Here is a 27552-nt window from a genome sequence, read left to right as displayed (position 1 = left end):
TATACACACCCGCCCCCCAAAACGATCTCGAAACTCCCCCAAAATCGTAATTCTGGATAAACCCCTGCCACGGAGGTGTCGTCAGGCAGGGATGCCGCAATTATGGAAAACACGGAAGCGGGATGGAGCGAGATATAACATCTGACGAACCGTCTAGCTGCGCGCCCTGCGTTCCAAAAACGAGCCCTTTTGTTTGAGTTCTATTGTTCTCCCGACGAGCTGCAGTCCAGTACAGGCTTTGGCTGCGAACGCTGAGAGTAATCTTCGAAAAAGGAAGGTACAGTGCCTTCTTCAGCCGTCGCCTTTTGCCTTCGAAGAAATCTTCGTTCTTGAAGTGCCGACTACACACTTTAGTGTAGCAAGACAAATCGTTCGGTGCCTAGCTATCCCGACGAATCACGACAAGCCATTTTCTCCTCAAGTCAATGTCGGATGGATTTTTGTGAAACAATGGCCCTGGCGTCTTTTTCTTCCTGTCCGATTTGCAAAGAGGCCCAGAACAATAAGCCATCTTAGCGAAAAAATACGGTATGGGCGAACTTTCGGGTCAGGTACTAAAAACTACAAAAAATTAATCGGACCGCCAACCAAAACTGCAATGATATAAAGAAAAAAAAATATGAGGTGGGTGAACTTTAGGGTCAAGTGCAGAAATTTAAGGAAAAATAAGTGACCATCAACGCATGAATAGACGATTCGCGTTATTTTGTCCTCTCATCGGCACTAAGACCATCAATTTTAGGGCGTGGGTGATCTTTAGGGTTTTTTAGTAAATTGAATAGTTCACCCCTTAAGGGGGTGGGCGATGTTTCGAGGGAGGGTGCTCTCTTGGAACTTTACGGTAAACACTTCGGTAAGATACTCCCATCCTCAGTGAAGGTTAGCAAAGTCGCGTCACCTGAACAACCGGACACAAGGGTCTGGGAGCGAACGAGGCACCGAGCAAGGGGCGCGTGAACTCACCTGCCGTGTAAGTTGTGTCCTCGGCCACCACACTCCCCTACCCGAAAAACGTTCACAACATCTCCCATCCTACATCTAGGAATACGATCCTTTCACGATCCTTTCCCGTGCTAAATGTCGAAGAATCGTAATCTTCCTCTACAGAGACTGCGATTCTGAATGTCCTGAACGTTGCAATAAACCAACACGAGTATCTGCAAGTGTGGGTGAAGATGCCGGTGGGAACATTATACGTCATCATACATCCCCTCTTCCACGGAACCAAGCCATGTTCGAAGGTCCATGTTGCACTTTTATCAAGATATGGCAGGAAGCTTTGACCAGCTCATTACCTTAAGATCAGCACGAGCTTATTCAGAGGGCAAGAACAGAAGCTGCTGCTCCTGGGGCCTTAGATTTCAGGTTCCACCGTTTATCCCCCCACCATCTGTTTACCCCCTTTTTCCTAAACCCCAATTCACTCTCTCTTTCTTAGCAAAGACAGTCAGTCCGACACAAACTTTAGAGAATAAACAATTCGAAACACTTCAGGGTTAGTACGGGCTTCAAAAGCAAAAATTCAAGGGTTTTCAAGGACTTTCATGGACCAGAAAACACATTTTCAAGGTCCCCATCTTATGTTTTATCTGGGATTATTTATAACTTTTTCAACAAAATGCAAAATTTTGATGCACATTTAGATCGGTGCTATGGGTTCAAGAATGCTCCCCCAGCTTTTTTTTATAGTTTATATTTAGAGGTTTTTCTTTTTTCTTGGTGTTTTGCTGAGGCTGTTTGATTTCAAAACTTAGTTAATGTTGCCTACATCTCCTGCTTTGTCAACAAGAGTATCAGCTGAAATTAACTCAGCAAGTGTTGCTGCAAGGCAGGATGAACTACTTATGTACACCATTTGCACACGTACACCATTTGTACACCATTTGTACACGTCCACCATTTGCACGTAAAAGCAAACGCAGATGGAGCGTATGAGGCACAGCAAACATGCAATGAAAGGCCGTCCACAGACTAGATGGAACATGCAAGATAGAGAACAGAAGCCGGCTTTCACGGGATTGTATCGTGACATGAATTCTATTGAGGAGTGCTGCTCCCAATGTTGCCTCGTAATGAGAATCCACGACTCGTAATTTCACACAATACACTGAAACTTGATTGTTACAATGTTTCTTTACATTTTTAACACCTAAAATTCATGACAAACACTTTAAATTCTTGTGAAAAGATAGGGCCATTGGTTATCTCCAGAAAAATCAAGGGTTTTCAAGGACCCTTTAAAAATTCCAGGACTTTCCAGGCCTTGAAATTTACACTTCTAAATTCGAGGGTTTTCAAGGTTTTCAAGGAGCTGTGCGAACCTTGAAACTTGCACTGCGACCTCCTCGCTCAAACTGACCAACACCCCGCAGCCACAACCTTTCACGCTCCCATCTTAAGCCAAAAGCACAGAGGGCCTCTGTCTCCCCTGGGCCCTGGCGATTAAACATCTTTGCTGCTAGTCTTCCTCTATTCGCTTACCCTGTCCTCGTGAAGCATAGATCATTAACTTCGGCAATGCCATTCGACAACGCTTCCCGAGAGTTGATGTAACGCTATTGCATCATACATCTTAAGGCACGAACTTAGATGTCACCTGCAATCTCTTTTTTTCTTTTTTTCTCCTCCTAATTTTGCGCCTCTCTTCTCCTGAGTAGTGCGGCCACAATACTCACTCTCAATTTTTTTTTTACTTTGCTTTGCCACTGGCTCTGCAGGTTGAAGGGTGGGAGAAGTGGTAGCTTTATCTGCGTGTCTTTTTTTCTCGCTCCCTCTCTTCCTCCGCGGCGCGAATTCGGTTCGCAATGTGGTTTTACTTCACTTTTCTTTCCCTCTGGTCGCGTAAATTCCCCATTGCACCCCACCAAGACTGCCATGTTCGCTTCCAAAATTGCCAGCAGTGGTGGTCACCTCAAAAGTTGTTTGTCTTAACCAAAGAGTACATGCAAGGCTGTTCGTCTAAGGCGGATTTTAGATGTGACTGCATCTCATTCACTCGCCTTGTCCCTCCACACGGTGTTGTCCGTCCACACCCCTCCCCCTACACTATAAAAAAAAATAATAGTTAGCGGAGCCCGGTTTCGACCCCACGACCCTGTGGGCGGAACGTGAGGTACATGGTGCTCTTCCCACTGCGCCACAAAACCGAGACAGAATCAAACGCTACGAACGCGCCTTATATCCTTGACTCATTCAAACTACGTCAAGAAGCTGCTGATACAACGCATGATGGGGCACTGATTAACACTTGCAATAAAAGAAAAGAAGCTCCCACTTACAGCAACAATGATGGAGTAAAGGTCGTTGCGACAGCGAAGCCCCAAGCATACCACTTAGAGAGAGTGACCAAGATTGGCCAATAAAACATAATAATAATCATAAAACATAATCATAAACATAATCATAATCATAATAATCATAAACATAATCATACGCGTTCCCGACACGTTTCATGCGATTTCAGAATCAATCCAACGTAAACACCAAGTGAACCCCTCGATGCGTCACATCTACACAGGGTTCCCCTCGCGGGGAGGTGGGCGCAATTTTTTTTTTTCTGCACTGGGTCTATGGAAAACCAAACAAATGTTCCCACATTGTTCAGCATAAGCAAAATTCGTGTTAACCGAGTTCGTCGTAACGCCAGTTCACTGTATATCATTCAGCTACTACATAAATGTGACCCGACAGCGAAAAATTTGTTCGTACGTGTGCGAATCCCGTAGAAAAAGCACTAAGCGCAATTGAGAAGTGTAGTTTTTTCTCACTCTCTCTCGCTGGCCCAATATGCTACGACTTACAAGTAGTTTTATACCAACCTGTTCGTACACCTGGGCCTCTGCATTCGCGCAGATGATTGCAGACAGAGCAGTGTACTAAGTGCGGTCTCGGCTGGCGTACACGCTTCGGTGCTGAAACAAAAGCTACTTGCGTAGCGTGTGTCGCAACACCGAAAACACAGCCCTGAAGACTTCAAAGCCTTTATAGGGGCCTGGTAGAAACTTCAGTGATGCGATGAAAGTTATTTGCCTGGCGTATGTAACACCGAAAAACCAAAGTAGCACCATGACCACAGGCTGAATATGCAAGGACACTTGAGATAGCAGCGGTGTTTCTTTCTCACGTCGTGTTTTACATCTAGCCACGTAGCAATGCGCATTACAGTGCACTAGCATTGCTTGAATATTTGGGTCAGGTTAGGTGATTTGGGTGACCAGGCTGCCCTTATGCTCAAAGGCCTTGCCACAGTGGCTGCACTGGTGGAGGTGCTCGCCCGTGTGGATGTAGTCCGATTGATGGGATGCTCTCATGTTTATGACTCTTATGTTTCCTTCTCTGTATGTTAAGCAGCGCCACCTCTCTACCACTTATACAGGAAAGCCCATTCTTCACCACTTACGAATTGGTATCACCACAATGGTAGAAAGCGGAGCTTCCTTGCCTTGGGACATCCACGAATGCCTCCAAATACGTCCCTTCTCGTGCAAAATACACCCCGTACACCTCGTGGAGCGTAGGTGTCAGTGTACCCTCACAGGTAAAATGCCCATATCCCCAAACGGCATGCATGCATATGCCTCAGAGCACCAACACACTAGCGGCTTCGCTGTGGCCGTAGTTACTCACCCCAACTCTCCTCCAGTCACTTCCCTCACCTTTCGCACCGCTTACCCCAAAAAGAAACATGCAACCACACGGGAAGCGCACTGGACATCACCTTCTGTTTACCGACAAAGGGCACCATCACAGCGGGAAGTTACACGAGACACACACACAGTATTCGTGTTTGCACACGTACCCACGGTGACGCATCGTGATTCCCTTTTTCAAGAGCTGTGCATCTTTTTACTTGTGCTGATCTGAAAAGCTGCAGCACGTATTAAAATGGGCACCCTACGGTGGTTGGCAAGCCCTCAGTGCAAGCCACATGACCCACACAGTCTGCCACTGTCTGCCACAGGTCCCGTCCACAATCACACTTTCTGCGTTATCATGGAGCAACTGTCCCCCGGCTGGCGAGGTTACAATGTGACGACGAACGCAGAAATTTTTGCTCGGAGCCAGGTCTTGTTGAATTGTGACATGGGTTCTCTCTCTCTCTGAGGCCCCACTTCTTGGCACGCTGCACAACACTGCTTTGTAATGCTCCGCAAAAAGGGACTTGCCGCCCCCTCCGCTCTCACTGGATCAAGTGTCTGCGCACACACCCAGCAGAGCCCTCCTCCTTTTGCTGCACTACTGGCAATGGCTGTGCTCCTTCTTCTCGTGTGCCTTCTGCTGAAGGCGTTTTGTGAAGGCCATGGGGCACAGGAGGCACCGGTACGGGCGCTCGCCCGTGTGTCTGCGCACGTGGCTGACCAGCGTAGCACTCTGGGCGAAGGCGCTGGGGCACAGGTGGCACTGGTGGGGACGCTCGCCTGTGTGGGTGCGCAGATGGAGGACCAGGCCTTCCTTTTGTGCGAAGGCCTTGCCACAGTGGCTGCACTGGTAGGGGCGCTCGCCTGTGTGCACGCGCTGGTGCCTTTTCAGGTTGGTCAAGAATGGAGTCACGTAGCCGCACTGCTGACAGCGCAGCAGCCGAGGACCTGGGGGAGGGCCGTGCTGCACCCAGCGGACATTCCGGGAGGGAGGAGGCACTGTGACAGGGAGAAAGGAGAAACACTGAGAGCCCTTTTACAACAAACAGTGAGGCAGAAGAGGAATGAGCCAGCACGAAAGAGGAGGGAGCATTGGTGCCAGGCAAGCCACTCTGCTCAAGCCCAGTGTGCCCAGGCATTGCCCAGCAATGCAAATGACCCCTCCTCTTTGTTGCTGGGCGATATTTCACTCAGGAGACTACCAAAACTTCACATTCAAGGCTTGCCCAGGAACAGCATGTGTAGTGCTCTTGCACAAAAAAGGTATCCTCTGTTACCCCTCTTTGCATTTCCTGGGGAGCAGCGGGAGTGTTAATCACTGGAGGTGCTTTGCTGTCCACAGAACATCGGCATCAGCTTACTCGGCAGCGCCAGGCAGCTGATGGGTATCGGGCTCATGAATATCAAGTGGATGAACAGCCCAGGGGCGCTATTCCAGAAGGCCCGAGATAGCTCGGTCCCGAGTTTCCAGCTGCTCGAGTTAACAAAGTAGTGATAGTACAGCATCCGATAAACCTCAAGCGACACCGGCACAAGCGTGGAGCATGCATGGCAATTATCAGCGCGCCAGTTGAGGCCGCTCACGTTGAAAAAGCACGGCTTGTGTGAACATTCACGTGCAGCGCCATCTAGAATCGAGTTGCAATACGCACTCCGTTATGTAAAGTAGATAACACAGCTATTCCTTTTTTACCTCCGGCCTGGCCCCAGCCTTCTTTTAAAGCTCCGCCCACTAACAGCGGCACGGGGCGGCTCCGATTTTCTCGGTGTTTGGTTCTTCCACTGAATCATGTTTCCTACCCATGATTTGAGGGTGGCTCCAGTGCAGCTCAGCGCAAGCCGAAACCAACTAAGCGAAGCAATTCACTGTAGCGCGAAATGAACGCGCCCTCCTCCCGACTGTCAAACGCGACCGGCTTTGTTTACGTGCAGACCGCGGGCGTAGTATCAGACATCGCCCCAATTTAGCGTGTCATCTGTCGTCGATTGTGTTTTTGCAGTGTACAAATACGACAGCCGTGGGAAAATCTAGTCGTCTTGGCTGCTCCTAGAGCAAGCACTTCGTTCGGACCGAACCCCCCCCCCCTTGAGACTGTGGCAGCATTTGACCGACGGTGGCCTTGGGACTTCATTCGTTCATTGTTTTCTGCTAAGCTTTGCGACCGGAGCATCAAATGAAAGTGACTTCGTGGCTGCAACGCTACCCCACCAGCGATGTGGACGCCATGGCAGGCATAGTTGGGTGGGGCTTCGGTAGCTACACCGCACCCACGAGTGGGCTGGGTGTGTGTGATTGACACACGGCTGAGTTGAACTTGGGATGCTCGTGTTGCCGGCTGCTGCGGTGCGATTCATTGTCCACGGTCGCCGTAGCAGGCGTATACATATCCCAATAGATTTTTTTTTTTTACCGGAGGGGGAATTTCAAGCTTTTCTTCATCTCTTGAAAGTACTATGCATTGGCTCTGCAGCCATCTGGCGCCCGGCACCATTTGCGATGACTTTGAGGCGGCTTTTGCTCCATGACTGCCGAGAAGTGTTACATGTGCTGCAGTTTTACACGACGGACACCTTCCCCGGAAGCGTTGGTAGCGACCGCACCTGCGACCGCCCTCAGTCAACAGTCGGCTGGTGTGTGCGTAATAGGATTACTGCAGACAAGTTTTTCGCCTTTTTTGGGTGGTTAGCCGGCCATGGCTTCCTCAGGTTCTACCATGCGTTTATCCGTCTGCAGCCAAAGCGTACGCTTCAGTCGTGACCGCTCGATGGAAAGAAGGTTTCCATCGAGTGGCCGTGCTTCAGTTATGGCCTACTAGCAAAACCTTCCAATGTAGTGTTGCATGACCGTGCGCTTCATTCATCTTCAGTGCGGCTGACGGTTTCTCTTGAGGAGTTTCGTGTCATCATTCCTTGTGAAAACGTTACTCGCAGGATAGTATATAATCAACGGCGTGTGTCTTTTATCGGAGGCGATCTTTACACATTTCAACAGGTGTTGTTCAGCGTCTTTGTCATCTGGCAGGAAGCGGATCATCGAAACCTTGGGAAGGCAAGATTGAGACCGAAAGAAACAGCTTGACGCCAGATGGAGGGTGACGGTATAGAGTCCATAAAAAAAACCAACGACTGTGGGGAGCTTCATTGAACAAAAGCTGTGAAGAGCAAAGTGAAATAAAGGAAAAAAATTTGCAAAGCTGGGGTTGTTGCTATTCCTTTCTTCGAAACACATGCCCAATTGGGTGACTTGCCTGCAATTGAGAGCTTTGAGGAGCGAATGGGCTCGGTTTTAGAAATTCACAAAACTGTGAATTGGAAAAGTAAAAGTTGTAGAATAATGCATGACACATGAACGTGATGGCACAAGAGAATGACAGGTGCACACCAGCTGCACAGAACCCCGATTATAGGGAGGCTGTGCTGTGTGCCAGTCTTCTTGCTGACGAGTTCACTACGAAATGAAAGAGAAGAAACTGACGCAAGCACGTTATAGCAGAAAAGAAGCCGGTAGAATGCCAAAATTCATGCCGAAAGACAAAGAAACAAAAGCAAGAAAAAATACGCAGGTGCAATATATCAGTCAATAATTATCGCAAGTACAATCATCAGTTGTGAATACTTATCGCAACTACAATGTACCAGTTGTTATTAAGAATCGCCCAGCTTTCGCCTTCAAATCACGTAAGCAGACTGAAGTGCTTGAGGAAATCGCGTACACGAAAGCGGACGAAGGGTTTCGATAACACATAGCAGCAATTACTTTGAATGTGGCACCTTTCCATCACCCGCTTTCTTTTTTTGCCAGTCGGCCTTAGTCACGTGATTGCATTGTCTGCCACCGATGGCAGAAATGGGCAGAAACTGTTTTTTAGGACGGCGAATTTCAAACAAGAAGCTCATAAGAATGCCTAAAATAAAAAAAAATTAATGAACTGTGTAGTGAAATACACATTAATAAAACAAAAGCGCGATAAGGTAATGTAATTGGATTTGCTTGACCCCAGCAGCCACCAAGTGCAGCAGTGGAACGAGACAGCAGTGAAAAACGCGCCACGCCCTAGTCGCACCTCCATGGAACACGCTGCCCTGGACCGGTTACGTCACCCCAATAATCAGCAAATAGCGTGAATTGCAAGCGCTTGAACCCCGCCTCAAAATATTATCATCACGTTATGTGGGCGTCGCTAGAGCTCGTGTTTCCTGAGTTTCACTCAGTCTCGGGCCTTCTGGAATAGCACCCAAGGTGACGTACAGCCAAAGTGCTCCACGGCACCTGGGCTGTACATCCACGTAGAGTGGCAGATACCACAGAATTTTGGCAAGGGCTTGGTAACACTGATAAAATTAATGATCTCCTTGAAACAGTTAACATGAAATTAAATCAACAAGAACTTGTCCTTCTACTGGCACCAGTAACCTGCATTCCTGGGCATAATCAGTAGGGTAAAATGCTGCACACTAAAAACTGGTACATTATTCGCACTAAAGTAGACTGTTCTGAAGCCTACCACAATGTACTTTTAACAAAAGAACTAGATAAAGTTCCATCCATGGCAGCCATGCCAAGAATCAGCAAGCTTTTGTAAAGCAGTTGTCTGCCCAATGCACTTGAAGGGTAAATTATCAAGTTAATTTTAGTAAATTAGATTAGTAAACGGGTCCCATTCATGGCTGCGTTGTCATGTTTGACCAACGCAATTAAACATTCCACTGTTTACCGAAAGTCTAGGGTCTCAATTTATTTGTAGCAGGCAGAAGAACAGAAAACCCCATACATTGACCCTGGCAAATGCAGCGACTGCTCCTACTAGATTGCAGAGTGTTTTCGTGCAATGCTCATCCGTCAAAATTTTCACTTTTTCCTTTGTTTGTTACCAGTGACTTTTAGATGCAAAAGCACGGGTAAATGCAGTAGGTAAAAAATCAGACGTCGTCATGGACAAGAGATGGCTCCAACATGGCTGATGGATGGGTTAAAAAGAAATAGTGACCGGCCTCTGAAAGAACAAAAGAAATAAATTAGGGGAAACAATTCTCAGATTGATGCCAAATTTCGCAGAGAAGTGTTCACAAAGGAAAGTAATTGAGCTGAAAAAAGGTTAAAGCCGTTTCACTCAATGTGAAAGCTGTCGCAAGTGCAGAGCAGTGATTCACCATAATGAGCTGTGGCGCCGTTATCCACTCACTGCTACCACGCATCACGCTCTTCGCCGCCCTGTCTCATTCCTCTCCTGATGAATTCAACAGAGGTTTTTCCAACGCATTTCATATTTCCCGCCTTCGCAGTGCTCGTGCGCCCGCAGCCTGAAACTGCGCCCACAGGAATTCTGTTCTTTTTGTGCATGCTTTTCCTCCCGCACGTGCTGGCGTTCACTGCCACTTTTTTTTCGCTTACTATCATAAAAACCAACCCAATGAGCGCCCCTAACTAAATGAACACGGGTGGTGCCAGTTGGTTACGCATACTTTGCCTCAAATGTATCGACAGTTTTCTTTGTGCTAAACAACGGAGGGATGTAAGACAAGCGCCAGCAGTTCACGAGTTTCGAATGCTTATGACTGTATAAACCGCTTTTTCAAGGCCTCTGCGTTACGCCAAGTAGAGCCGCTACGATGAAACACTGTGTGGCTTTACTTGGGTCCACCCAGAGAGCTACAACGACAAGGCAAGCCCCTAAAGTGTTCTGCACTTAAAAAAATTCAACAATTTTTGGTATGGGTGGCACTGTATCAAACCCAGAGTCTCCGGAGTGCGAGAAAGTAAATTTGTGTTGGAGATGTACTGAGGCCTACATGAGTAATTTGGGCATGTTAATTACAGGAGTAGCAATTACACAAATACCCCAGCATGTTTTTGCAAAATGTGTGCCTTGCTCGATACAAAGTAGCAGCACCATTCACTGGATCCTGCAATCATACGGCACTGTCCCAACAAATGGTGCGCAAGCAGTGCCAACATGGAAAAAGGAAAAGGCACAAAGAGGAAATTATGATGATGATAATGACAGGACATGTTGAGGTATCTCACAATAGTGCTTTCACATTCACTACATTGTAAGGTGTCCTCAGAATTTTGTGTCTGTCTACACACGGATAGTACGCATGCTAGCAATCCGCTAAATTTGGCCCTGACAACTTGCCAGTGCCATCAGCAACAATGTAAGCAAGTCCACAGGAAAGAATAATACGAGAAAGACAGCACTTTTAAATACACTTTTCTTACTAAAAAAAGATGTGTAAATCAGCCGGAAGAAGTCAAAGCATGCCTTATGCACTCAAAAATATAATCTGGTAAGGTCATTATACAATGTTTACAACTAGCAAGCAATGGAAAATGCAAGTGAAATCGGTGTAGCTTTTCATTATTACCTTTCTGTCTTCAAGACACCTGCAGGATCATTCTCAATGGAACTTCGAGTTTCAAAAATACAATTACAGAGTTACAGTCGAGCCGACTTATAACAGCCACAGTTATAGCGAACGCTCGGTTACGACGAATGAATGCGGCATGACCGTCACAGCATGCATTGAGGCAATGCATTTCGTTTCAGATAACGAACTGGCGTGAGGGCGCAACTTGGGTTCAGCGAATGGTCGAACATGGCCCGACCACACCTGGCCTTCGTAGTCGCCACTTTGATTGGCTTACCGCGAACGCAAAGCTTCAAATGAACTACACGGGGATCACCCTTTTTCAACAGAACTGATTGCAGCCAGCAAATAAAAACCACAGGGAAAGACAATATAAACAATAAAGGAGGTCGTCGTGGTTTCCGATGATGATTTCTATTGGTTTCCCCTTTGTATCGGGGTGATGACATGTCATCTTACCAAAAAAGACTATACCTATGTTTTACACTTTTGGTTCAATACTAGCGCTGCTTAGGGCAGGCACAAAAAGCTTATTAGGCACAAAATACGTTTTTTTTTTCTGTTACAAGTGGTAACTGTCCTAGGCAATATTCCCCTCTCTGCTTTTCGTCCACCAGCATTCTAATCTTCTTTTCGTCCCCTCGACAGCCTTGAAGTTAACTTCCATGTTGCCCCCCCCTCCCCCGACTTCGTTTGCAAGAACACGGAGGGCACGGAGTGAGATAGGGAGACGGCAGCAAACTTGCAGAAAGCTGGCATTGGGGCTGTGCCAAAACCTGTGAGGCACATGTGTTTCTCCCGTCCAGCCTGTCTGTGGGCCACAAAATTAGCTTTGCATGGATTTCGGCAGTCCCCATTGATGCTCACTTGTGCTTTCCTTTCCAGTTCTGTTGAGAGAAAAGCGAAGGAAAAAAACAGTAAGCAACCTGAAACGCAGGCCACGAGACCGAAAAACGTCAAGTGCCACTGAGGTGTCATCGGTTGTTCTCTGTGGACGTCACTTTTGTGGCCACCTTTGGACATTGCACAGTTGGCCATTGTGAACGGCCTTATGCAGGGAGCAAAAAACTGTAACCTGTTTAAGAAATCCGACATGTCCAAGTCGATAATCTCTATAATTTAAAGACAGAGAAAAGATCCTGAGCTCCAAGATCAATTCCGACTCGTCGGCCAGGAAGTGCAACGGCGCCAGAGAAAACTCATAGGGCAATTTACGCCTATATTATAAGCAATTTTTCCACTTGTCTAACTTCTTTTTGGATCGGGAGTTCCAATCCGGCGAGCGAGCGGCAAGCTTCACTTCATGGCTGCAGCTAGCGCCGTTATCGCCGCGCGCCGTCCAAGCGATGTCCGCAGCCGCTTCAGTGCACCCACCGTATGCGTGCCACGTTTTCATGTGTAGGAAGCACTTATTACACTTATAACGAATTTTGAATATAATGAACAGATTCACCGTAACGGTCGGGTTCGTTATAAGTGGGCTCGACTGTACACAGCCATCACATTGCTTAATCACCAACTGTTTACAGCTTTCACCTGTGGAAGTTTTGACAAGCTTAAAGCAGTTTTAATTTTCAACTATACACTGCTATGCCAGCTGCAAAAGCAACTTCTTTTGTGTCCAACTGCTTGATAGCCACAGAATTCAAACCATGCTGACGACCCGCAACTATCAAATGCTTCTGTTTCAGACTGATTGCCCAGCGCTTTCGTGAACAATGTGATGAAAACAATCTTTTATTTTTTTTTTGAACCCTTCCGAGAAATCATGGTGACTGCAACGCAAACAGCTGTGCATTGATAATCAACTGGAAATTTTTCGTTTTCTGGCTTCAATATATGCAGTTTTCAACGAGAGAGTTAACACATGAGGAAGCACACATATAGATACACGAAGTGTGCAAGAAAACATATTTGTTGAAGAGTACAGTCAAACCTCGATATATCGAACAGTGCGGTACCCGCGAAATAGTTCGATATAACCAGAATTCGATATATAAAATCACGTAAAAAACGCGTCATAAACTGGTACAAATAAATAAATTAACGAATTGTGCAGTAAATACTCACTTGGTGCTTCAAAGTATTTATTCTTTTGGCTTAAAGTACTGCAGCAAGGTAGCCTGGCGTGTTATACACGACTTCCTCAACGTAGTCCAAACGTTCCACAAGCGACAGGCCGGTGCCTTCTATAGCGCTGCAGTAGGGATGCGGTAGGGCCAAAACCTCTGAAGCCTCGGTCGAAGTTGGGAGCGGGGCACTATCAGCGCTTGCGGGTACAACCTCGGCAGCGTCTTCGTTTGTGCGCTCAGTAGTAACCCCCGCTAGGATCTCCACATCCGTCAGATCCGCCGTCGTTCCGGTGCTGTCGTCACCGCCAACAAAGTCATCAATGCACATGCTTCGTGGCTCAGCACCAACAAAGCGCTCCAGGTGGCCCCAGGTTTCTTCAAGCTCGCATTCTTCTTTTGCACCGTCCAATTCTGCTTCGGTGCAACCGATGCGCAGCAGTCAAAAACGCCCATCGCGCCACCGCTATCCTTCAGGGTACTGCGGGATAGCTCGCCGCCTGTCAACAGAGCGCGAGCGGTCTGGGCAGTCTGGGGTGGCGGAGTTCGATATACCCATTTCATGTCCGTCCCAGTTCGAATTAAAAATTAAAAAATGCATGGGATTTTCCGCGTGATATAGAAAGTGTTCGATATAGGCAATAATTCGATATACCCGTGTTCGATATATCGAGGTTTGACTGTAATGTGCCATCATACCCCACAGCACTCATATCCAGCCTTCACATTAGTGATTTCAAAAAAAGCACCTTCCAACAACTGGGCACTTAATTCGACCAGCCCTTTCTAAGCAAATTCACATCAGCTTATTGTTCCTTCCTAAACCTCCATGCCTGACTTTCATGTGCACAACCCCTGCCATACAAAATAAGAACTGGCCACATGGCTTAACAATTTATCTGCACAAGGAGCACTTGGGACAAGCACTGGACGTCAAATGCTGTTTACTGACAGAAGGCACCTATGCAGTGGGAAATCACATGAGAGGCATACACGCATTGTGCGTGTTCACATGCGTATCCATATGGAGACACACGGAGATTCCCCCTTTTCAGGAGGGGCGTGTCTTCTTGCTTGTGTTGCTCTACAGAGCTGCAGCATGCGTTCCAGTAGGCACTAGTCAGTAGCAGTGTTGTACGGAACAGCATTCCTGGAGCTAGTTCCTTTTGGGAGAAATGGACGAATGCCACCCTTCTTTTAAGGGCTGGTGGAACTGTAATGGTAACTCGTTGGGTTTACAAAGCAACGGCAGAGGGGACAACGTTTTTTCTGTAAATGTTCTATTACTATAATTTGACTGTTTTGATGCCAGGGCTTTAGGGCACTGAAGCTAGTACAAAAAGCCACAGGCCGCTACAATGTTTGTCTTCCTATAAGCTGCCCAATGTGGCCGCCCATCCGCAAAACATGCTTCCTCAAAAGTCAGATACAGTAGAATCACCATGCAGCAAGTAAAGACAGAGCTGGCTGCACGGACCAAGCCAGCCAGCGCAAATTTTGCCACCTAGTCCGCGCCTGAAAATTTCTTCTCATTCGGGCACCGAACCCTACCAGCTGGGACACAGGATGAGCTGTCACGGTACCTGCTGGTACCAGCTGACTACCCGCTTTCACAAATGAACTTTGAGGGACCGGACCAACTTTTCCTCAAGCACAAAACGGCAGTACCCTCATGCGCTTCGGTGGAATGGCTTTTCAACATTATTAACGAAATGTGGACGAAAAACACAAGTTCGTCTGTACGACTTAACATCGAGATTAAACTTTTGCTGAGTTCAAACAAAAGACTCTAACAAAAGACTCTACTAAGTTGCAAATATGCATTCTGGACATTTTTTGACATTCATACTGTAATATTGAATCAGCATTCATTAATTAAATGCCTATGTATTGTTTCTTTCGATGTGTTTTTTTGTGCAAGAAATTTAATTATGTTCGTGCCTGTGAGTAACTTTCTATTTGCACATCTGAAGTGCAGTATCCTGACAGCGCATTTAATGGACGCGACGAGAACGGAGAACGGGCATGCAGAGTTGACTGGCGGGTTCAGCTACCTTGACCACTCTCGCGTTTTAAAGATCAAAGTGTAAAGTGCATATGTCTTGCACTTGTAATAGACGAGCAACAAAGTTGCAGTTACATATGCCTGGAGTATGCGCGGCACCCCCTGAAAAAATTTATCTCGGAGTGTTTTTATAGATTATTTTTATCTCCAGATAGTCTGCTGACAGCAATATTCATATTCGTACAATATACGTAGCTCGATGTGAGTTTTACATTGTTCACTTTATTGCGCCTCAGGATTATCCGATAGCATATTTTAATTCGAAAAGCAAATGTAATGGTAATGTAACGACACTTTCCAATTTTCAAAGTGTAACGGAATGCGTTCCTCTGTCATTAAAGGAACTTGTAACGGGTACTTGTTTCGAAACTGGGAAGGAACAAGGAATGACCTTTCATTCCTGTTTTAGAGGGACGTGTATATCCCTGGTCAGGAGATGCTGGTGACCGACGCAGGATGCCACTGCCTGCACAGGCCCCACGCACAGACACCTGCCACGCTAACGAGGCGCAATTGTCCCCCGCCTGATGAGGCTATGATGTGATGATGACGAGGACGACGAACAAGAAAACTTTCTCTTGGAAATTTTCGCTTACTCTTCGATATGATGGACTCTCATAAGGGTTCTCAGCCCCCATATTTCAGCGTGCTGAATAACGGCCGACCTTCATGGAGCGAAGAAGCGGCAAACAAAAAAAAAAAGTCCTTTTAGTGGCTACCTGCCTGAGCTAGGTTTTGGGTGGCTGGCATTCACCGCAGCCTGAGGCAGCCAAGCATACCTTCATAGCTGCAGCCAATCACAGCTTTCTACGTTCACTTTGTGCTTTGGGTGTTGGCTGCCAGCAGACTAACAGCAGACAATTATTCTGCACTTGTTTTCCTAGGTATTGCCGCTTTTTTTTTTTTCACCTCGCACCCAAGAAAATAGACAGAAATGTTTGTGTGCTGCTCATCAGGCGGCCGGCATCGAACGTTGACTGCCACATATCAGTCTTGTGAAGAAGCCCCCCATCCAACCCGCATCCCTGCTGTGGACCCTGCCTGGCACCGGCATAGGCAGTAATGCGGTGGCCCACTATCAGGCCCAAGCACGGTCCACCACAGTGGGCCCCTCTTTTCCGCTTAACCAGAGTCCCAACAGTATGTCCATATGCACTTCTAACATATCAAGAAGTCACTGAGCACTACCAGCTCCTTCGTATCCTCCCCCTCACCCATCACTAGGGCACACTGTTGCTAAAATGGGGCACCTCCTACAAATACTTCACTCAGAACCACGCTCACACATATACACCCGCACAAGTTTCCAACACGCCACACTGCCTGCATTGCTACAAACGGGATACTCGCTTTGTGAGTGTCCACATGACCCAAATTCCGCCCTACCTTACCCCACACCAATGGGAACAGGCTTTTGGGAGCTCGGCCTATGGGCATCGGCCATCCCTCCACCCTAAATCCATATTGCTAAAAATAGTCTCTCCCTCCCTTTCTCCCTCCAGCTTCGTGGTGAACAATTGTTTTTTTCCACTCCGATGGTTTTGCTCACCACCTGTTTGCTCAGTTTCTGCGGTTAGGAGGCAGGCTTCTCTCAAGCAGATCATCGGCAAGGAGCTGTACTGACAACGCAGACAGTGCAGAGTCCGCCACTGGCTGTCATTCACCCTCTCTTTATAGTTATTTCGCTCCATGGAGATTGGCCTTAACAGTGCTTTGTAACGATCTGAAAAGAGAGCTTGTGACCACTTTGGAGACTGTTTGCACACACTCACGACTTGGCCCTTCTCCTCCTTTCCTGCTGCACTACTGTTGCGGAGGTGTGTCCTCCGCTGGAGACGGTATGCAAAGGCCATGGGGCGGAAGAGTCAGCAGAAGGAACGCCCGGATGTGTGGGTGCGCACGTGGACGACCAGTGCGGCCTTCTGGGTGTAAGCGCCGGGGCACAGGTGGCATCGGTACGGACGCTCGCCCGTGTGGATGCGCAGGTGGGTGGCCAAGTGGCCCATCTGCTTGAAGGCCTTGCCGCAGTGGCTGCACTGGTGGGGGCGCTCGCCCGTATGTATGCGCTGGTGCCTCTTCAGCAGGCTTGGGCGCGATGTCATGAAGCTGCACTGCTGGCAGCGCAGCAGTTGATGACCCAGGGGAGGGCCGTGCAGCTGCTGCCGCCTGCGGTCACCCATGGAGGGAAAATGGCCTGCAACGGGGGGAGAGGGGGGAAAACTGAGAGCCCTGCCTTCAATTGAGGCAGAAGGGGCAACAGGAAAAAACAAGCACAAAAGAGGAGGGCGTGTTACCGCTGGTGCGAGGAATGGCACTCTGTACAGGTCTAAGGTGCCTGGACATTCCCTAGCAATACAGACAAACCCTCCTCTATCTTGATGGCTCAGTAGTCTTTCAATCAAGAGGCTTCAGAAGCTCCAGTATCGCAGCTTGCTCAGGAATGACACACCTAGTGCTCTCGCACCAAAAAGATCTCGTGTGATCCCACACTTTGGTGGTGGTCTGTTAAAAAGTGTCCTCAGCGTATATTTCTGCGTAGGTATGAGTTATATTTTCTCTTCCTTTATTTTTTCATACGACCTTAAAAAAATCCTGTCAACACGTTTCAAGTTTTTTTCTTTTTTCTTTGTGTACTGTGCTTTTCAATATGTGTACAGTCAACTATCACGTATTCGTATTCCCACTCCTGCCTGGCATTCAGGCCGGCAGTATTCCATAAATAAATAAATAAGGTTCCTTCCCCCTGTGGGTGCAAGCCTGCCACTCACTGTACACACCCAGAACCATCAACCAGTTTGCTTCAATTATGCCTTCTATTGTTGTGAGCTAAATGCGCTCTGCTGTTCGACCTCAGTACCCTTGGGCTAGAATCGCAGGTTTTGATGTGCATCACCCCAGCAGTGCCAAAGCTGGTGAAAGACCCGTGACGCTTTTTTCTTTTTGTGCTGTTGTCGCAACACCAAAGTTTGTGAAAGACCTGTGATGTCTTTTTTTTTCTGTTATTGTCGTGGCACATTCTATGCATTACCTTCGTAAATAAAGGTTTGTGCGGTATTGTCTAGGTCGGTTTAAAAAAAGGGCAAAGCATATCAACACATTTCATTAACGTTCTGCATTGCTCGGGAAGTGCCTAGCTTGCCCCCATTTCGGAATGGAATATCGCCACGCATTGCCTTGAAAGCTGCTCAGCTCACGCCTACCACAAATTTGAATAATTCTCAGTGTTTTCAGCCCACATTGCTGTGTGGAGGCGAAAAGCAAGAACGCCCGTGTGTACGAGATTTAGGGGCACGTTAAAGATCATGATCTTTAACGTGCCCCGAAATCTCGTACACACGGGCGTTCAAAATTAATCCGGAGCCCTCCACTACGGCGCGCCTCATTGCCTGCGTTGCGTTGGCAATCAATCAATCACATTGCTGCGGCCACAGAAGCACCACCCACCCAACAAACACCCAATATGACCAGCCCCTTATAAACAGTTCCCATCATTTCATCATGGCTGTTTCTGCTACAGACTGCACATTCGACTTCCACGCAAACACACCCCATTAAACGAATCAAAACACAGTTGGAAAGACTTAAAACCAACAGTGTGTGGCACAACAGAAGAAAACACTGCTGCTCTACTGCTACTGCTAGGCTAAGCACCTCAGCAGTGTTCGCCATGGTCGGTGTAGATAACGACACAGCTATCAGGTCATCCGACAGAGAGCAGCAAGAAAGAAAAAAGCTGTCATCTTCCTGGGCACTGCTTCTTAGGAGCAAAGTATGCGGTAGGGTTAGGTTAAAACAGTTAGGATTCTCCATCTACAACCACTCAGAATTTCCTATCAAAAGAGACAGTAAATGCTTCAATGGCAACATGAGGAAAAAAAGGGGCAAAAACATGCAAAGAAACACCTTTGCACCATGATGACAATTCTGCTTTGATTAATGACCCAGCAGTTTAAAACTTGAATAATAATATCGTATTCATTTGGTTACAAGTTGCCTCGAGTGCTTATTTAGAAAATACCACCCAACACAAGGGAGGTCAGCCTGCAATGATGACCTAAGAAATTCGACCCAAGGTCACAACCAAGAGCGGTCCACACGAAATTGTCGCCACACACAACCTGACATAATCGGATAACGTGTTTTGTCCTTCATGCGACTTTTAACTGAAAAGAAGCCTGTTTGGGGCCAATGTACATTCGAATAAATAAGGGAACACAATTTTCAGGTGACACATAGTTAAGAAGGGCGCATGCTTTCTTTCACAATGATCGGGAAATAGCATGCAGGCATAATTTTCTTGCAAAAGAGACAACTTGCAACAGCGTTCGATGTTCGCGGCAAAGTAAGTGTATGCTACAGTTGCCTCCAAAACAACAAAATACGATAATCCCTGTGGTACTCAGAAGAGAATGCAGGTGCCTGGTGTCATCTTTCAACCATCACTCCAGTAGTTAACTTCGACAAGCATTTTTCTCTGACCCAGTGCACGCATTCATAGATGTTGGGCATGAAGTCTGACATGATGTTGCTGGGCTCCAAACGTAACAGCTCACGCTTCCATGAGGCAGGACAGCGCGAGACCTCTAGTATACTAAAAAAAACACAAGATATTGTTTTCATACCAGAAGAAGCTGCATCAACCACAAAATGACTTAATCAAGAGCGCTCGCTTCAAAAGCTGTACATTTCTGCAAGATGCAACATTGCAACTCATTTTTTCCTTTCAGTCTGCTGTCACAAGTGATGCCAGTCTGCCTGTCGAGGTGGTTCGCCCCAAAACACAAAGAAACGAAAGCAAAGAAAGAGATGCAAACACGATGTCGCAGTAAAGAAGTCTATCATAAATATTGCCAGGGGATGCCATAATGCTATCACCTCCAAAGCATGGAAGCAGATCCCAGGAACATTTTGCTATCGAGCAAACACACCCATTTAAATGCAAAGAAAGTGTATAACGAAAAATGAGAAGGGGGGGATGACATGTCATTTTTTAGTGGCATATAGAACCAGTATACGATACCAGTTATTTTCAAAAGTCATAGACCCTCTAAAAAACAGCCGAAACAAACTTCAGTGTGTAGCTGGTGTAAGTTGTGTATTCTCGCTGTGTATTCTCGCTGTTTATTCTCGCTGTCTGGATGTTCATAGGTGTACCCATACATTACCGGCACAAGAACTGCACAGGACAAGCACTGGACATCATTAGGTGTTTACCGACCGAAGGCACCACTGCAGTGGGAAATTACACAAGCCACATACACACAGTGTGGGCGTTTTGCACATGTATCCATGGTGACACGTCCCGAGTCCCTCATTTCAAGAGAGGTGTGTCTTTTTGCTAAGGCTGGATCGCAAAGCTGCAGTGCGTGTTCAAGCGGGCACTCTATGGCATAGGTCGGCAGGCTCACTTACAAGTGCACTCACATCCCCCCCACTCACCACTCATGAGTAAGTGGTGAGTGAGCCTCACCATCGTTTTGGACTGCCGAGTGTGAGTGCGAGTGAGTGCAAGAGCAACTGACGGGGAGCCCCGCTCACCACTAGCAAGTGCGAGAGCAACTTGCGGGGAGCCACGCTCACTGCTCGCAAGTACGGATGCCACTTGCCGTGAGCCCTGCTCACCACTTGTGAGTGCACTTGTGCTACTCGCGCCATTTGCGCAGCTTACCGCGGTGAGCACCATTATTGCGCTTGTACTTGCTGTTGGGCTATTTGTCGCAGAAGCCGCTCGCTGTGATGGCGGGATTGCTTTTAGCGTCAGAAATATGTCATCACTGAGCTCCTGTTATGGGGCACCCTAAAATTGATTCTCTGGTGGCGTGTTGATTTAGGAATTTGATTCGGATGGCCTTCTGACGCCGTAATGTACTAATACTGTTCAGTTTCATGACTCATGGAGGGTCTGCTGCACACACTTGCGTGCGAAGGGAGACGACGAGTGGGGAGCGCGAGCGCAAGTGAGTGCGACTGGTGACGGCGAGCGTGAGCACAACCGAGTGCGAGTGTTCACGGCGAGCTTGAGGGTGAGTGAGTGCAAAAGTTGGAGGGAGCGTAGGGGGCATGGGTGCGAGTGAATGCAAGTAGTGAGGGCGACTGGTGAGCGTGAGTGTGAGTGAGCGCGTGAGGCAAAATATATTTTTCTGTGTGAGCGTGAGTGAGTGGCGCCCGGTTCTGCCAAGGTACGTGCTATGGTGGTGGGACAGCCCTCGGCGCAAGCCACCTGTGACCAACGCAGTATGCCACTGTCTGCAAGGGTCCTACCCCCAATCACACTCCTCGCACTAGCAGGGAGTAGTTGTCACCCGGCGGAGCCAGGTGTCACTGTAGGATAAAATGGGCTCTTTCAGCCCCCCGCTTCTTGGTGTGCTGCACAACAATGCTTAGTAACGATCTACACAAAGGGCTCCAATCTCGTCGGAGCGAGTGTCTGAGCACATGCACAGCTGGGCCCTCCCGTTACGACACTGCTGGTGGTGGATGTGCTGCTTCTCCTCGTGGGCTTTCTTCTGGTAGCGGTGTCACCAGGTAGTGGGTCACCAGGTGGGACATCTGGGCAAAGGCGCTGGGGCACAGGTGGCACCGGCACGGACACTCGTCCGTGTGGATGCACATGTGGGCAACCAGGGTGCCCTTCTCCCCAAAGGCCTTGCTGCAGTAGCTGCACTGGTGTGGCTGCTGGCCCGTATGTATGCGCTGGTGGCTCTTCATTTTGCTTGGGCGCAGTGTTGTGAAACTGCACTGCTGGCAGTGCAGCATCCGGCGACCCAGCTGGGGGTCGTGCTGCACCCTGTGGCTATTCCCGGAGGGACAAGGGACTGCAAGAGGGAGAGAGAGAAGAAAAAATTCAGTGCCCTCTCACTCTGGAAAAGGGCGACCAGCAAAGCTGGGGTGCGTAATGTTAGAGTAGTATCAGCAGCTAATTCTCACATAATTTGTTTTCACATAGTTCCAGTCAAACAACAGTTACGGCCGTTTTCTATAACCATACTCCCTCTGTAGATGGCCACGTATTGACAGCACACAGTACTTCTGTAGTGCTTACAACTTGGCTGTGAGCTAATCAGAGTAATCGTAGAGTGGTCCTAGTGGCTAATTGTCTTGAATTACTTTCAGGTTACGTACGACACCACAACAGTTAAAGCCGTTTCCTTTAGTCGTAATCCCTCCATAGATGGCAATGCTTCACCAGTCAACAGACTAAGTGGAAAAGCCCGACCAAGCTTACACCGATCCCCTCGAAGTCGGCTTCACCTCTAAACACAAATGCACTGCTGAGAAGAGCTTTCTCCAGGGGCAATACGAGCCGCCATAACAAAATATGAAGGCCCTGGGACATTTTCTTATTATTAAACGTTTTTTCGGCACTGGGAACTGCTTTTTGTACGGTGAGGAAACTTGCTTTACTGAGAGCATGACACGATAACGGCAGAGTACATCATCAAGGCCAGCCCAAGACAGCTCTGTCATTAAAATTGAGAGCCCATTTGCTAACAAATACAGTGACTGTGTTAGCAGCAAGGTTTTGCGGACAACAGTCTATCTTAGCCTATCTAAGCATGAAAATTTGGGATTGTCTGTCTGTCCCTCGACTCAGCTTTCCGCCCAAAAATTGAAACCATTCGTCAAAAAAAAAAAAGTATCTGTGTTGGCAGAACTGCACCATACAACTAAATCTGCTGGCCTAAGTCATACATGTCCCCAATACTTATCGCAAAGGAAATCTCAGGCACAATAGAGGTAAAATGTAAGTACATAACTAGTAGGTCCCTTGGTCTTCGAGTTAGAGGAGCCATGAAGACAAAATACAAGTTGGGTTTATTAAAATGACTGCTTAGTCCCGGTAACAATGATACCACTTTCATCGCAATCTTCGAAAAAATAACGGAGATATTAAAGAAAACGTGTGAAGCAGTCGCAACCCCCTAGCCAATTTCCCGCAACTTTTCTATGACGTCACGGAACCTTGTTTGCGCGATTGGCGGCCACCTAACTGACCTGTCACGACGACACATGACTGGACGTCTGTAATGGGGCCTCTAGTTCCATATGACCGCATCACTTGAATGCTAACGTGCAGTTAACGCGCTGAAAATTATGTTTTATTGTTGGCCCGTATGACGTCATTCCTGCTCATAACACGTCACTGTAGCGCAAAATTTGTAAGTTTTTAAATACTTCTTGCTTTTTTTTCGTTAAAAAAACATCTTGTGTGGCTGTAATGGAGCTGAGTGAGATACTGAATCCTATTTCTTTCAAATTACACGAAGTTGTATTTTCTTTTTATGGCTCCTTTAAGAACACACCTTAGGTTGGTTTTCATAATATCAAGCGAAAAAAACAGGGCATTAAAGATGAAGCAGAAAGATTCCAGCATGTGCGAGGTGAAAGCAAGCACAAACACACCAAAGATGTTCTAGGCAAAGGAAGGAAGAAAATATAAAGAAAAGGGTGCATGCTATTCCAACAGATGGCATGTGGGCAGTGCAAAGGCGGAAAATATGATTTGTGATAATAAGAGGACATGCTAAGCAATGGCACATTAATCATTTTGCATTCACAACATCATAAGCTGTCGTAGTAAGTTTGTGTTTGTTGACTGCATGTTAAACACACTGGCAATCCATTCAATATAGCCCTGACGCTTTGCCCTCAATTTGGCAGGCAGGGTGGTACAGAGAAAACAGCACTTTCGACCGCACACTTGGTCTATTATAAATGCGTGTAAATCACTTGTAAAAGCTTAAAACCTAACTTGTATATTGAAAAGAATGTTTACAACATAGTTAGGTGTCCGTTCATGGTATAAGATGTTAAATAGACTAGAAGCCGACATATATATAGATACATGATGGCAAACAGCTGGCACGATTCAAGATTAAGTATCATGCTAAGAAAAAACTTTTTCATCGACGCTGAGAACATTGACGGCTGAGAACCCTAGACTTCAGCAGGATCAGAACCACGGCAACATCAAGTGGCAAATGAAGGGTTACTGAACAAGGATGACCAACAATGGGAAACAACACAGCAGTTTGTAACAGATGAGCGGAAGCTCCAGCAATGCTAAAGGTGGCAGCATCGACACATGCACCACTTCTTCAGCCTCATAACTAAATGTTGCTAGAACAGTCACTTGTAACACCACTACACTTCAAAGATGGCCTTCTTTCTGGGTTAACAGGTGGCATATTCCCTGTCACCAAATGGTACAACTAAGCTCAAGCACTTGGTAAGACTGAAGGTGACCGCAGGGAGGAAACGATTTGACTTATCGGTCCTGCATAATGAACTCGAAGATGATGGCCATGTCAGAATGCCCGATGTTGCCGCCACTGCAGACTGGGAGCTCATTGACGAGACTGATGCCTGCAAATGTGGAAAAGGACATACCAAGCCGCTTCAGTTTCTCGATTTCGCAAAGCTTATTCGACAAGTCACAGTGCAGGCCACGTGTGCTTTCACGACGGCTAGTTAGGGCCTTTTTTGCCTTCGACAATTTACCATTGCAACAAGCAGATCGACACGGTATTCGCGTTGTGTGTTCTTTAGTCTTTTTGGAGCGTGACTGTCAAATGAATCGCGACAGCTGACGACATGGCACTGTTACGGAGAGCGCGGTAAAACTTTCGTGCTTCTAACTCGGAAATGGCGCTGGAGAGATCGCCAATAATATGACACAAGAGACAGGCCATTACTTCCGTTTCGTTCTCGCCAGGCAACTCGCCGCCGGCAGTTTCGTCTGCTCGGTCGCTTTGAGAAGTGCGTATTTCGCAACCCCAGCGTTAAAATTAACCATGTTCACCCTTTCCTAAATAAGAATCGTTGTTTGGCGCAAGGGAAAAGCGCTTGCGGCAAAAACAATAGATCTAGTAACGTTGGCAAAAACAACGCAAGTAGTCACGGCGATTTGGACGATTATTAGCGGGTGTCAGCCTCACTGTCCCAGCGTGACCACCGACGTGCAAAATGACGGAGACAAAACGTGGGCTAATAAATTCTCTGACCTTGCCGACGCATTGAGCACACATTTGTAAAATGCCTTGAACAAGACATTATGCTTGTCAATGGCGCGTGATCGCGTGACCCGAACGGTCGACACATATACCGTGTGGAGCGAAAATAAGCGAACTCGCATGCATCCACAACTCGATCAAACTGCTCTTCATTACCTTCGTTGTTTTCCCGTTCACAGTGAGTTAATAAAGCATAGAATGAAATACGCATTGCAGCCGGCGGTCGGGAACGACACGCCGTTATCCTCACGAAGTGCGCGCTTCTCCATTGCCACGATGGAAGAATAGTGTCCACTGCTAAGCTGCATGAGCACGTGACTTTCTTTCTTCCTCTGCACTTGACACGCAAACGTCGCACGCAGAAAAAGAAACCTGTAGTCAGTTGGCACTCTATATTAGTATGAAACTGCACCAGTTGTCGAACACCGTCCAAACTTCTTCCTCCGTGGTCAAAACTTCAAAACAAACGGTTCATAAACGGCTGGGCGCCGCCATCGTTGATGCCATCGTGATACGACTTTCCAAAGTGGGGAAAAAAAAAAGAAAAAGAAAAGATACTGCGAATCAAAAAACTGCAGTAGTGAACACTAAATGCGAGCTCGCTAAAAATACGACTTGTTTTTACATAATAATAATATTATTTGACTAGCCTGGCATTGCAGTGATCTAATATAATCAGAGTTACTATTAACCCCACTACACTGATCGGCGCTTTCAGATGAAGGGGCTTTAAATGGACCTACACGAGCTTGCATTGAATGAATCTGGTTTTGAAGATTTTATTGCTGGCGTCTAATTCTTTTTTTCTTTTTCCACGACCGATTGTGCGCTTGCAATCGGCCGCCGTGCCCCTGTTTCCCTGCTAGCGCCGACACGCTTTGCCGCAATGCACTTGTGCCGTGCGGGTAAATTACGAGAGGAAGGTTCTGAAAAAATATGAGCGCTACAAGAACAACGGACGAGAAAAACAAACAGGCGTATTTGTCGTCCGTTCTTCTTGTACGTTGTTTTTGCAGCGCTCATATTTTTATTTATTTATTTAGTCAACATCACAAACCAACTCAACCGAAAACGTCTTGAGGCGAAAGGTGCTTTGGGCAAGCGCTTCTATTTGAATATATTTGTTCCTATTAGAATACCTATTTGAACAAAACAGCTTCACAAGCAGAATTGTATAAGATAGCATCCCTAGTTTTTGCAGACACTCCCATAAAAAATAAAACTAAATGGGTTGCAGGCTTTTAGTTCAAACATTTTGTTCCAACATCAAACCACTCCTGTTTAGTGGTAGCAGAAATGATTTCATTGCGGGTGCCTATAGCATGGGGGAAAAAAAGTGGCGGTAGGGGGGGGGGGGGGGGGGAAGAAGCGACAACTTGTGAAACCTGTCTTGATACCACAGTTGAAGTTGGTTCAAGTGGCAAAGCGTATTAGCACAGGCTTCATGGTCTTGCACAAGAATGGAACGGATGGCTAAGTGTTTAGTTATGCGGATGCCCTCCCCTGGTTTAGTATTCTGGCTACCTGTTTGTGAAATTTACCATTGCATATTCTAGTTCCTGAGTGGTGGTAGTATTTTTCGTCGTACATAAATAGCAATGATGTGCACTGTCTGGCGTTTCGAATAAAGACAAGATGTAGGTTGCATACACACTCCGTCTAAAAGCACCCCATAACATTCAATGAACAACCACAATTTGTTCTTTTCGAAATTTACACTACGGACAAAAAGTAAAATTTGCTACAATATGATGCAAACACCTCTCAAACCATGTCAGAAGGTGCAGGCACAGGAAGTTAAAATGGGTCACCGGCAGGCTTTCTTTCCAGGTGGTGTGTTGATAATAGCTAAAGTGTTTTTGTACCACATTCACCAGTCATAAGGAGACAGTGCATTCCCATTAGGTGAAGCTAGACCCGCTGAATAAAGATATTTACTTGCTCTAAGGACACTGCATGCAGTTTTTGTTTCTGTTCTAGCAAAAACTTCACTCTTTTTTGAGTATGGGAATCATCACCACAACTGAGACACCGCCAGTGCTGTTGCCTAACTCTAAGTGATGTGATGTCAGCTTAGAAATGAGTCCAACTATAGTAAAACTTCCATGAAACGAACATTCAAATAAACTTGTCTTCTGAGGTCCTCTTGTACACGCAAGACTAATACTAATCGATCATCATCATCATCAGCCTGTCTACACCCACTGTAGGGCAAAGGCCTCCCCCATGGATCTCCAGTTATCCCAGTCCTGTGCTAACTGCGACCAATTTATTCCCGCAGTACTAATCAATGCTAACATCCAATACTAACATCTTTTTTAAGGAAATTTGATCGCAATAACGAGTTGTGTCCAAACAGCCTCGTATCTTTTTCAATTTCTTTTGTGCATTATACTCCT

General features: G+C 46.9%; 2 protein-coding genes across 3 annotated transcripts; both read right to left on the bottom strand.

The window, feature by feature from the left end:
• Positions 1-1312: 1312 nt before the first annotated feature.
• Positions 1313-25645, bottom strand: LOC144179728 (uncharacterized). Its single transcript, XM_077708172.1, has 3 exons — positions 25404-25645; positions 17009-17334; positions 1313-5670 (listed from the first exon to the last, which is right to left on the bottom strand). The coding sequence occupies exons 1-3, from the start codon at positions 25459-25461 to the stop codon at positions 5236-5238; spliced, it is 819 nt and encodes a 272-aa protein (XP_077564298.1). The 5' UTR covers positions 25462-25645; the 3' UTR covers positions 1313-5235.
• LOC144178569 (uncharacterized) lies at positions 18480-25440 on the bottom strand. Of its 2 annotated transcripts, none has more exons than XM_077706509.1 (2): positions 25310-25426; positions 18480-21955 (listed from the first exon to the last, which is right to left on the bottom strand). In XM_077706509.1, the coding sequence occupies exons 1-2, from the start codon at positions 25362-25364 to the stop codon at positions 21597-21599; spliced, it is 414 nt and encodes a 137-aa protein (XP_077562635.1). In that variant the 5' UTR covers positions 25365-25426; the 3' UTR covers positions 18480-21596. The 2 variants fall into 2 exon arrangements, with proteins under 2 accessions (XP_077562635.1, XP_077562636.1); XM_077706510.1 differs by having other exon boundaries at positions 18481-24506; positions 25310-25440.
• Positions 25646-27552: the final 1907 nt, after the last annotated feature.

Source organism: Haemaphysalis longicornis, unplaced genomic scaffold (assembly GCF_048455015.1).
Source record: "Haemaphysalis longicornis isolate Haplotype H1 unplaced genomic scaffold, Haemaphysalis longicornis Haplotype H1 scaffold_4, whole genome shotgun sequence".
In the NCBI taxonomy this organism is placed as follows: Eukaryota; Metazoa; Arthropoda; class Arachnida; order Ixodida; family Ixodidae; genus Haemaphysalis; species Haemaphysalis longicornis.
Note: the sequence above shows the minus strand (reverse complement) of the source record. Positions and strands in the feature narration are given on the sequence as shown.

Coding starts and splice junctions, on each gene's coding strand:
- LOC144178569 (XM_077706509.1), bottom strand. CDS start 25,364: ATGCGTATTTCATTCTATGCTTTATTAACTCACTGTGAACGGGAAAAC. Junction 21,956..25,309: donor TGAACGGGAAAACAACGAAG/GTAATGAAGAGC, acceptor TCCCTCTTGCAG/TCCCTTGTCCCTCCGGGAAT.
- LOC144179728 (XM_077708172.1), bottom strand. CDS start 25,461: ATGCAGCTTAGCAGTGGACACTATTCTTCCATCGTGGCAATGGAGAAG. Junction 17,335..25,403: donor AATGGAGAAGCGCGCACTTC/GTGAGGATAACG, acceptor CCCCCGTTGCAG/GCCATTTTCCCTCCATGGGT. Junction 5,671..17,008: donor CATCCGGGCGTTCCTTCTGC/TGACTCTTCCGC, acceptor TTGTTGTAAAAG/GGCTCTCAGTGTTTCTCCTT.